General features: G+C 35.8%; 1 protein-coding gene across 1 annotated transcript in view; it reads right to left on the reverse strand.

The window, feature by feature from the left end:
- The window catches only part of LOC136026339 (longitudinals lacking protein, isoforms N/O/W/X/Y-like), a 170247-nt gene continuing 157195 nt past the window's right edge, over window positions 1-13052 (reverse strand). The window contains exon 5 of the mRNA XM_065702782.1: window positions 1-1720. Within this exon, the coding sequence (XP_065558854.1) occupies window positions 1434-1720 (287 nt within the window). The 3' untranslated portion in view covers window positions 1-1433. The remainder of the gene's footprint in view (window positions 1721-13052) is intronic.

Raw genomic sequence — 13052 nt, forward strand, 5'->3', positions numbered from 1 at the left:
TTATTTTGTTGAAGTTAACTGTCCAAAATTTAATGGAACAACTATATAAACACCACATCAAACTCTTTAAAATGCATACAAAATGAAAGTAAATGCAACAGAAGCATTATACAACAATACATGCACCTTTATTTGTTACTATATATTTTCAACTCTGCACACATTGCTACGCTCTTAAAGATGATATACCTTGCTACGATTCATACCATCAGGATCAAGATTTTAGCGATCATTACTATCACTGCATTTACTTCATATTTTAGCGTATATTTTACCGTGAATGTATGTAACTATTTTTTTCCTGCTTGGATTAAATTAGCTTTCCGAGTCAGCTTTTTCAGCCTTATGCAGTTAAAGCTAAAAGTTAAAGTTAGGTTAGATTATGTTAATTTAGGTTATGTTAGATCAAATTTGCTTGTAAACATCAGAAATGGTTTAAAAACCTATGCTAACCAAACCTAATCTAACCTAACCTGTCATCATCAAACCTTGCATTAAACTGAAAAGTTTACTGGCAACGCTGGCTAAATCCAAGGAGAAAAATCGTATTCGGACGTCCATCGGTGAATGTTAACATTCATCAATTTCGGACATTCACGGTAACATATACATGAGACGATTCCAACACAAGCGCCAAATACAAGCGAAGGCAACTACACGCCCGAACAAAAATGTGCCATGGCAATGGAAAAGATCTAATATTTAGTTTTAAGGTATTCAGACATGATTAAATTCAATGATATACTGTCGATCCTCCTGCGGAAAATTAATATAATCGGGGCTCATCAAAGTTGTATACAGGATATTTTTAGGGGAGGCAGGGGGAGGGGCTACCAAAATGATTTTTCCGGAGTAGTGGATTAAGAGTCGTTTTATCTGCATTGTAAGACCAAATTGCGAGTCAGAGAAATAGTTTTCGGTATTTTAGGAGGAATATTTATTTCACGTGTTTCTTACGACCAATCTGCAACCGGGGGGGGGGATTATTCAGCACATAAGGAATTGATTTTTTTTTACAAAATTCAAACCCATAGCTATTGAATCGTGACCCTCAGATTGAAAAACGAGTGTCTGGACCATTAGCTCAATTCACTACGGTTAGCATCTCGCTGATATGAACTAGTCCATCAGCGTAGAGTACGGGAGGCCAAGGGGCCAAAACCACTTCTGGAAAAAGATCAGAGGGGGATCACCCATCCTAACTCCCCGAAAATTAGGTTTCTACTCTGAAACGGTCTGAAATGTCTAAAAAACATTACAGTTTTATTGACACAAGTGTTGAGCCCTCTCCCTGCCCCTCTAGGTGAATCTAAACTCTGTGCTTATAGTCTATATAAACTTTGAAGCATGACTGTATCCTTCAGAGTTAATATACATAAAAGGTCTTCAATTTGGGTTGCCAAGCTACATGAACTGCCTCGGAGTAAAGTCGCTTATCTTAATCTACCTTTGGCTGATTGGACAACCCCAAACCAACCATCGACATCACCTTTGAATTCTGGATGATAAGAGACAATGTGATTCCTCACATAAATGTTTCTTGCAAATTTTCTATTGCAAGCTTTCACCGGACACTGAAATAGCATCTTCCCTCCACACTCGTATCTTGAATGCCTCCTATAAGCAGATTTGGAACTATACTTCTTACTGCAAGTTGAGCATTGGAAACAAACATGACCACTTGAATTTGTCATAATAATCGGAGGAATTTCGTCACCACCTTAAAAAAAGAAGCAACATTAGTCTCAAAGTCTACATTAGTACAGAAAATTGAATGTGCAAATAACATATTTGGCTCTATAAATTCAATAAACTTATACAATAGTATACAAAATCTAAAGAACAAATAAAAAAAATCTGAGAATCTGTCAATTCAATATCAAGCATATGGATTGTTGGATAGGACAAACAAAGTAACATAATACTTTTGTCAAGCAAGTCTGTTTATTTCCTTCATCATATTTAGAAAACCCGCAAGTCATAAACAAGAATAAAAGCTAAGAGAGGGTCCATAAGCAGAATTAACAAACTTTTTTTTATAACAGACAGCAGGCGAATTTTGCAGAAGCATCTATAAACGAATAGCGGTAGCAGCTATGTAAATTCAGTAACCTTGAAGAAAATATATTGGAGATCTGAAATACGAGACTGAATAGTCTATCTATAAACATAGATCTAGAATAATCTATAAGTTCAATCTACAGTGTATAGTTTGTTGGCTAGGCTAAAAAAAGTAACGCTTTTGTTTAATAAGTCGGCCCGTAAAATAAGTCCCTGTATGAGATTCACCAATAGATATTAAGAAAAAATTTTGACGAAAAGGCTATATTTATAATATTTACTACATTTTGTATTTCAGGGGGGGAGGTGGATCTGAACCAAACATGGCGGATGCTAAACCACCACCAACACCACCAGAACTGTTGCTTAGCATTAATGAGAAGATATATTTATATATTGTGTTATGTGTAACAAGATATATTTATATATATTGTGGTTATGTGTCTCTACATAAACCACCAAAAGGTTACCCCCGCTGTGACAATATATAAAAGTAAGAAAAGCCATAAGAACAGATGCAACTTGAAATCCGGCCCAAAAAACAGACAAACAGTGAATAAACAGCTTAAGGCTGTATTCAGTAAATAATATACGTTGATAAAAAGCATCGAGCCTTTAAACTGACAAAGACGAAAAATGAATTTTAAGAGCTACCCTGTTATTTTGAAGTAACAGTACACAAATACCAATATATCGGAGTCACAACTGAATGCAAACAATTCAGACTGGTCCGAGTCAAGTCATCTATGAAACAACGAAATTCAGAACGATCCGAATCAAGACACCTATGTATTTGAGGGCAAATAATATTTTTCAAAATAGCTACTGCAGCTGAAATCTTACTTGCATTGAATTTCCAGAGAAGCTTTTCTTAACAAAAACCAGCTCTTATGGTGATTTAATGGTTTGTTTTGTTTTACGGACGAAAGTTAACGCCACTAAGCCGTCCCAAACTCGGCGAGAAGGGGGGGGGGCAAATTGAAGTTTTTTTCTTGGAAGGAGTCAACAACACACTAGCTGTATTCTAGGCTATAATTTTATATTTGCATCCTATTTGCAGGTATATTGGCTCAAAAGTCAATTTCATAAAAAAAAAAAATTCTTCTATTTAATCTAATTATATAGTATTATTTCGTTGCAGAATTACAGATGATAATGATAATTAATTACAAATGGTAAAAAAGCTAAACAGAATTACCAGCCATGACTGATTTATCAGGAAAACATGTAAATAATGTATCCTTCTTACGCCTTAAAGTAAAGAAAGCCATTTCATCATTAAAATTTCTAGCAGTCTTCGTGCAGTAATGCACTCTAGAGCTAGTACGATATATACGCAACATGGTGGGAGTCTTGGCCAATAATGTCCATCCAGAACAGCTTTTTTTCACAAATCTTGATATACGAGGGCACGAGAAAAGTCCAAAAGTCAGCATACTACTCGAAATCGACAATGTTTAAAAGTAGATGACACTATACAAAAGTAACAAGACGAAGTAATTCAACTCATAGATTTAGGAGCGAGAGATCTCGCTCCTAAATCTCGTTCTCGAATAGATCTCGTTCTCCGAACGAGAGATCATATCAGCCGAATAACAGCAAAAGCAGCTGGTTTCCTAAAATCCTTTGTAAATCTCATAAGGTTTGGAATGACAGAGCAACTCCTTCTTTCGTGCAATAAAACTTATGTCATGCCCGTAATAATGTGGCGCCCATGTTTCAATGCTTTTAGACTTACAAGTAGTTGAAATAGAAGTAATAGTTGAATTAGTAGTAAATGGAGCAGTGATAGTAGCAGTAGCGTGACCATATTGCATTTGAGTCAGGTGATCTCTCCCTTTAACCATTCTCTGAAAGTTCCAACTTAATACTCAAATAAATTCTTGGGAAATACTCTTTTGACAATGTAAATGCACATAGCACATATTCATTTAGTTCAAATTTCCCTTCAGTATTGTAAATGGAGTACTGTGGTAGTAGTAGTGGTAACAGTACTAGTAGTGGTAGTTGTAGCAGTAGTGGTAGCATGCAAATATTGCCTTTTTGGTCATCTCCCTTATCATTTCCTAAAAGTTCCAAATTAATATACTCAGTAATTCCAGAGGCACGACCTTTCGACAATCTTTATATACATAACGTGTTTAGATTTAATTCAACACTCTTCTCAAAACTCTTTGAAAGGCTTTTATGCGCTTCGTCTTTTCGGAAAGTAGAGATCAAAATGAATACCTTTCAATAACTTACGCTATATGTAAACAATGTTACGCTATATGTAAACAATGAACAAATTGCTTAACTTACAGCCATTGCCCTGAGGACTGTGGGGAGGTTGACATCCCCAAAGATATAGTTACTGGACCTTTCAACAATGCTGAACAAAAAAGCTCTCTTAGAACATGATCGAACGTGTTTTGAGAAATAATAGACTATGAGGGGGATGACTGCCCTCCATTCACTTTGGACTCTTAAAAAGGCAACTAGAACTTCTGACTTTCAATCAAATAAGCCCCATCCGATCCGAAGTTTAAAAAACTATCTGTTCCATAAAAACCTTATATGCCCCAGGGCGTATCTCACAACCCTTGTCCCCGGGCTACGGGCGGGGGTCCACCCTGAAGATATTGTTATATGCTCTTTGAACTATTGTGAACAACATGGTTATCTCACAATTTGGATCAGATGCGTTTACGGAAAAGAGGATGTCAGGGGAGGGGGGCTAGTTGCCTCAAGGGGGGGGGGGGGTATTTTCAATCAAATAAGCCTCGTCCAAAGTTAATACGACTAATCCTTCCATTTAATACTTATATGCCCCCAGGGACTAACTTACAACCCTTAAGCATGACGAAAATAATTCCTTAAACCACAATGGCCTGCCATAACATAAAGAAAGAAAACGATCAAAAATGGTAATCCCTGAAATAAATGTCGAACCACTTCCCCAATCACATAATCAAATACATTATCAACCCCTTAGGTCTCAACGGGTATCCGCAAGAAATGCAAAGGTTAAAATCAGAAATCAGGCGACCTAGTTCACCAATTTATTCAATTGCTGCTTCGTTTGTTTGAGTGAATGGAAAATTTTTTTTCTTTTATTTCTAAGTTGTTCGTTAGTATTCGTCGTTGGCAGTTCGATTTTGTTTGGATTTAATGCAAATCGCAGATATTGGCGAATAACTCACTTTATTGTTTGTTAAGTATTTGATTTTAATTCTTTAAATTTGTGATCTTTTATTTAATTTTTTTGGCGGTTTTTTATATTAGTTTTGTTGTACTTTCCGTACTTATTTTTTGGTTTTTGTTTTTCCTTGATCTTATTATTTTGTTTGCGCTGAAGAAGAGAGGTGGGTCTTCTCTCGAAATATTCGCTTTCTGTGTTTTCTTCAGTATTTTCATTTGGCCTTTAAAAATCCCATTTTTAATCGTTTTCTTTCTTTATGTTACAACCCTTGCCCTCAGACTTTGGGGGAGGGGCTGCGTCTACCCCAAAGGCCTTGTCATGTGATCTTTGGAATATTTTTGAAAAAAATTTCGATGTCAAAATTTATACGACTATCCTTTCTATGAAAACCTTATCAACCCCCGGGGCATAACTTCCAGCCCTTACCGTGAGGGCTGCTGCGCGAGGGTTGTCATCCTCAAAGACGTAATTTTCGGACCTTTCATCTACGCGAAAGAAAATGGCTATCTAAAAATCTTGATTGGATGTGTTTGAGGAAATGATGGGCGGGGGGGGCTCGTTGCCCTCTAATCACTTTCGATTTTTGAAAGGGCACTAGAGCTTTCAGTTTCTCATTGAATTAATCCCTTACAAAGTTTCTAAGACAACTCTTTCAACATGAAGTGCCCAGATCTAAAAAAAATTAAAAAACACTAAACATATAGAAAAAAATCAATAGCCATACATTGTGCACACATTGCTCTTTACTTAGGCGGCTCAATAGCACTGCCTTTGATTATTAAAGTTTTCCCCAAGAGGCACTTCATATGGAAGAGGTGGTCGCATAGAATTCAAGGGGGCTCGTACAAAACCGGAAGTTTGAAAAAATTCTAGTTAATTGACTTCTTGCTGTCTTGGAAAGGGTTTAAATTAGGAAAATGAAATTTTCAGGGATGGGTCTACAGGTTAAAATATGTCCCGGGAAGGTATTTTAAAGTACACTTCCACTCCTTCTCCCTCTAGAGGGCCCTGAAATTTGTCTACATGACAGGTACTGTACCTATTGAAATTTTGAAAAAACAACATTTTACGTTAATTTTCAGTTACTAGTTGTTTTTTCTCTGCCTTTAGTTTCCTAAAAATTCCTAAATTCCTGTTATTTGAGTAGAATTTTGAGCCATATCAATGTTTTCAAAATTTAGGAAATATATTTGCATATCTTTAAAACCTTATAAAATGGAACTGAGCAAAGTTATGAAGCTGAAAACAATTTTGTTGTACTTCAATTAAGCAGAAGATCTATTTTGCAAGGTTTCACTTTTATAACACACATATTTTTAAAGATCATCAAAGGTCAGGGCCCTCTAAAGGGAGAAAGAGTGGAGGTAGTTGCTTCAAAATACCTTTCCAGGTCATACTTTAGTTTGTAGATTCATCCCTAAAAGTTTCATTTTCCTAACCTAAACCATTTCTGAGACAGCAAGAAGTCAATTAACTAGATCAATTAACTAAAACTTTTTAAAGTCAAAGTGATTGGAGGGCAATTAGCCCCCCCCACAGGACCCTTTTCCCCAAATACATCTGATCATAGTTATGAGACAGGAATTTTGTTCAAAACACCTCAAAGATCAGATAACAAAAACTCCAGGTCAAACACAGCCCCCTAGAACCTGGGAGCAAGTGCTGTAAGTTATGCCCCGGGGGCATATAAAGTTTTTTATGTAAGGACTGGTCATATAAACTTCAAAGGGGGCTCGTTCGATTGGAGACTGAAAGTTTTGGTCCCCTTTTTCAGAGCCAAAAGTGATAAAAAGGCAACAAGCACACCCCCCCCCTCACACCCTCTTTTCCCCAAATGCATCCAATTGATTTTGTTTATAGTCATTTTGTTCAAAGTAGACCATTGATTGAAAGGCATCAACCCCCCCCCCCGCTCTCTTTTCCCCAAATGCATCCGATCAAAATTTGAGACTGTCATTTTATTCAAAATACTCTAAAGATCATATAACAAAACCCCACGGTCAATATACTTCCCAGAGCCCTGTGGGAAGGGCTGTAAGCTATGCCCCGAGGTATATAAGGTATTTATGGAAGAGGCGGTCGTATAAACTTCGGAGTGGGCTAAATGATTAGAAATTGGAAGTTCTAGTTCCCTTTTTAAGAGTCAAAATATATCATAAGACAATTGCCCCCCCTCCACACAACCCCAGCAAAAACTAAATGAACAACCATAGTAAACAAACATAGATCCAGTATCGTATGAATGAACAAACAAATCATAAACAAGTAAAAGTTATATTGAATATGCAAATCAAGCCTAAAACAAAAAAAAACCTTTACTATTAAAGAATAAATAAAACACAAAACGAACAGAAATTATATAGACAATGACAACCAACTACCTACAAACAAGAGTTGGCTACTGCCTTAGTAACGGTAAAAATACGATGCCTATTGCGTCATTGACGCTTTACTGAAAGCTATAAGTGTCTTGAACGGTCTTGGAAAGAACTAATGAAGATAGACTGAATATTTGATATATAATTATAGCTACAATTTTCATTGCTGAAATTTTCAATTTTATAAAAAGTACAAAAGAAAACATTTGTATAATATGATTTGTTTTAGTAAAGCACCAAATACGCAGTAGGCTTTGTAATTTTACAAAAAGTATCAGTTCTAGATTTTAATTCGCAGTAATTTTCATTTTATTTTCAATGTTGTTATAAATGCAAAAGAAAATATTGGCAGCTTAATCCGTTTTCAGTAAAGCGTCAATGGCATAATAGGCTTTATACTTTTACCGTTAGCGAAGGCGGCAGTAGCCAAACTCTTGTTTGTATTAAATAAAAAAAAAACTAATTTTTTTTAGCTGAAAGTAAGGAGCGACATTAAAACTTAAAACGAACAGAAATTACTCCGTATATGAAATGAGTTGTCCCCTCCGCAATCCCTCGCTCTTTACGCTAAAGCTTTAAATTGTTTTAAAAAGTAGAATTGTGGCAAAGAGTCAAACTTTAGCGTAAAGAGCGAGGGATTGCGGAGGGGACAACTCATTTCATATACGGAGTAATTTCTGTTCGTTTTAAGTTTGAATGTCGCTCCTTACTTTCAGCTAAAAAAAATTAGTTTTTTTTTTATTTAATTTCTGAACGTTTTTGAATTAATGCATGAATGGTTTTGGCTCTCCGCACATAAATTATTAAAATGAAATTTGTATATTAATTATTTTTTTGGCTAAATGGCTTTCTATTAGTTTTGATCAGACGATTTTGAGAAATAAGGGGTGGAGAAGGAGGCCTAGTTGCCCTCCAATTTTTCGGTTACTTAAAAAGGCAACTAGAAATTTAATTTTTAACGAACGTTTTTATTAGTAAAAAATATACGTAACTTAAGAATTAACTTACGTAACAAACTTTCATAACCTTATATTTTTATTATGTAAACGAGGGGATTTGTACCCTCGTTAATACCTCGCTCTTTACACTAAATCGTAAGTTTTGTCCCAATTCTTTAAGAATGGCCCCTGAATCAGAAAGGCCGTAGAATAAATAGTTGAAATTACTAAAAAATACTTTAGCATAAAGAGCAAGGTATTTATCTCCTCCTAAATACCTCGCTCTTTATGCTAAAGTATTTTTAGAACCCCTCATATGCGTAATAATCTCTGTTTGTTTTAAGTTTCAATGCTACTTCTTCCTTTCATTTGAAAAAACGGTTTCATGTTTATTTTTCATTGTTTTCTTATAGTAATGCTAGAGAATCCTGCGCCCTTGTCATTGAATTTTTCTTCCCCCATTACAGATTCCTCCAAGGAAAGATCCTCCAACATAGCCCCCTCTCCTCAGCCCCACCCCCAAACAAAATAAAATCCCCCTGAAAACGTCTGTACACTTCCCAATAACCATTACTATATGTAAACAATGGTCAAAGTTTGTAACTTGCAGCCCCTCCCCCAGGGATTGCGTTGGAGTAAATCATCCCCAAAGACATAGTTATTATGGTTTTCGACTATGCTGAACATAATGGCTATCTCAAAATATTTTATCCGTTGACTTTTGGAAAAAAATGAGTGTGGGAGGGGGCCTAGATGCCCTCCAATTTTTTTGGTCACTTAAAAAGGGCACTAGAGCTTTTCATTTCCGTTAGAATGAGCCATCTTGCGACATTCTAGGACCACTTGGTCGATACGATGACCCCTGGGGAAAAGAAAAAAAAACAAAAAAAAAAAACAAACAAATAAACACGCACCCGTGATTTGTCTTCTGGCAAAAAATACAAAATTCCACATTTTTGTAGATAGGAGCTTGAAACTTCTACGGTATGGTTCTCTGATACGCTGAATCAGATGGCGTCATTTTCGTTAAGATCCTACGACTTTTAGGGGGTGTTTGCCCCTATTTTCCTAAATAAGACAAATTTTCTCAGGCTCGTAACTTTTGATGGGTAAGCCTAAACTTGATGAAACTTATATATTTAAAATCAGCATTAAAATGCGATTCTTTTGATGTAGCTATTGATATCAAAATTCAATTTTTTAGAGTTTTGGTTACTATTGAGCCGGGTCGCTCCTTACTACAGTTCGTTACCACGAACTGTTTGACTGATTTTCGTTCGTTTTTAGCTTGAGTTGCAAGCTGAAATTTAAGTTTTACTTAGATTTATTATTTAAGATTTAATTATTCATTTATCTTGGAAGGTACCTGTTGTATGTTTGTTTGCTATGATTGTTTATTTAATTTTTATTTGTTTTGGGTTTTATTTATTCTTTAATAGTAAAATATTTTTGTTTGTTTTAAACTTGATTTGCATGCTCAATTTAAGTTTTGCTCGTTTTAAGATTTATTTATTCATTTCTTTGGTATCGTTTGTATGTTTTTTCATTTAATTTCTGCTTGCTTCGGGTTTCATTTATTCTTTAATAACAATTTCTGTTCATTTTGAGCTTGAATTGTTATAGATTCTTATTTCTGCTGATCTTAAGTTTAAAATGTCATTTTCTTTTCTTTGAAAAACTTCTTTTTCGGAATTTTTTTTTTTCAATTAATTTCTTCAGTAAATTATTTCTTTTTCTTGTTGTAGCTTCTTTGGGATGTCGAAGAAGACGCGGAAAATAAGGACTCTTGCCTAATCACCAGGGCCGTATCTAGAATGTCTTTTACAGAGGGTGTTTTACACAGAGATTTTTTCAGGGGCTGAGGGGGTTACACAAAAAACCGAAAAAACGCATAAAAATTTGTTTACATCCATTTTTGTTACGTTTTTATGAGTGAGACAAACATTTCGAGGGGGATAAATACGATTATTAGTGTTAAAATTAATTTTTTTTACAGAGGGTGTTTTACACAGAGATTTTTTCAGGGGCTACGCTAAAGTTTTTAATTGTTTTAAAAATTAGAATTGTGGCAAAGAGTCAAACTTTAGCGTAAAGAGCGAGGGATTGCGGAGGGGAAAACCCATTTCATATACGGAGTAATTTCTGTTCGTTTTAAGTTTTATGTCATTCCTTACTTTCAGTTAAAAAAAATAGTTTTTTCCCCCACCGTGAATTAGCCTGATAGAACCTCAACAGATTGATCCCAGTATGAATTAGCATTAGAGGTTGACTCTAGTTCAGCATTGTGGAGTGACATGGATAAGAGGAAAATTTTCGATTAGTCAACCCGTAGTCAACCTGCGTGTGTTCCCCAGGGAGAACCTCCAACAGGTACGACTCTAGTTCGGCATTGTGGAGGGACATGCATGCACGGAGAGGTGTAGCATAAATAGGAGACAGTAACAATGGCAATCAAAGGGGTAAAATTGACCTTGACTCGGCTGCCCACTTAATTAGACAATCTGTCTTGGCTTTTTTCTACAATTGGCCATGACTTTGACTTTTCCCACAACTATTCCCTTTTTTTAAATTCAGAAATCAACGGCGTAGTTGCCCTCCAACTTTTTGGTTACTTAAAAAGGTAACTAAAACTTTTAATTTTTAACGAACGTTTTTATTGGTAAAAAATATACGTAACTTAAGAATTAACTTACGTAACAAACTTTTATATTGTTATATTTTTATTATGTATATGAGGGGGTTTGTCCCCTCGTTAATACCTCGCTCTTTGTACTAAATCTTAAGTTTTATCCCAATTCTTTAAGAATGACTCCTGAATCAGAAAGGCCGTAGAATAAGTAGTTGAAATTACTAAAAATACTTTAGTATCAACAGCGATGTATTTATCTCCTCCTAAATACCTCACTCTTTATGCTAAAGTATTTTTAGAACCCCTCATATGCTTAATAATCTCTGTTTGCTTTAAGTTTTAATGCTACTCCTTACTTTTTCAACTGAAAAAACTTGTTCATGTTTATTTTTTCTTTGTTTTTTTTTTTATAGTAATGCTAGAAAATCCTGCGTCCTTTTCATTGATTTTCTCTTCCCCCATGACATATTCCTCCAAGGAAAGATCCTCCCACATAGCCCCCTCCCCTCAACCCAACCCCCCAAAACCAAAAGAATCCCCCTGAAAACGTCTGTACACTTCCCAATGACCATTACTGTATGTAAACACTGGTCAAAGTTTGTAACTTGCAGCCCCTTCCCCAGGGACTGTGGGGGAGTAAGTCATCCCCAAAGACATAGTTATTATGGTTTTCGATTATGCGGAACGAAATGGCTATCTCAAAATTTTGATCCGTTGACTCTGGGAAAAAAATGAGCGTGGGAGTGGGCCTAGGTGCCCTGCAGTTTTTCTGGTCACTTAAAAAGGGCACTAGAACTTCTCGTTTCCATTAGAATGAGCCCTCTTGCGACATTCTAGGACCACTTGGTCGATACGATGACCCCTGGGAAAAAACAAACAAACAAATAAACACGCACCCGTGATCTGTCTTCTGGCAAAAAATACGAAATTCCACATTTTTGTAGATAGGAGCTTGAAATTTTAGCTGTGGGATTCTCCGATACGCTGAATGCGATGGTGTGATGATTTTCGTTAAGATTCTATGACTTTTAGGGGGTGTTTCCCCTTATTTTCCAAAATAAGGTAAATTTTCTGAGGCTCGTAACTTTTGATGACAAAGACTAAATTTGATGAAACTTATATATTTAAAATCAGCATGAAAATCCGATTCTTTTGATGTATCTTTTAGCATCAAAATTCCGATTTTTAGAGTTTCGTTTACTATTGTGCCGGGTCGCTCCTTACTACAGTTCGTTACCACGAACTGTTCGAAAATTATACCCCACTTAAAGATTGTCAGAAACCATCAATCATAGTATTTCATATTACTTGCAACAATACTTTTAAGGCCTCAAAGGCTCACAATTTTATTTTGCTATCAATTCTATCACTGTTTTTGTATTGTATCGGATTTATGACGCTTCTTGACTACTAAGGTCCTCGTATCGGCCGTGTAGTGTTTTGCTACAGCCGGGTTCGATCTCTGGGTCCATTATAACCAGGCTGAGGTCAAAGCCACTGCATATCAAGCCAATCATATCTGACATTATTACGCTTTTGAAATAACTAACAAAAACATCTTTTTAAGTTGTTCTCAAAGTGAAGATTAGCAGGAAAACATCATACTTTGAACCTCCTCACCCTACACAACCCAACTGATCCTTCAATTGAGATAAGCTTACCAGTACGTTTTGCCAATTACCCCATAAGCAAAAAAAATGTCAGATAAGACCTTTATGTGTGGCAGTGATGATGTACTACTAGTTTTAACTACTAGTCCTTTAGCTCTTCTGTTTAGCCCTTTAGCTGTGCTACTAACCCTTTCGCTACTATAACATATGTAGAAACTAAACAGGCACGTCAAATATTGTCGGTGTATTCTTAAG

Source organism: Artemia franciscana, chromosome 4, assembly GCF_032884065.1.
Source record: "Artemia franciscana chromosome 4, ASM3288406v1, whole genome shotgun sequence".
Taxonomy (NCBI): Eukaryota; Metazoa; Arthropoda; class Branchiopoda; order Anostraca; family Artemiidae; genus Artemia; species Artemia franciscana.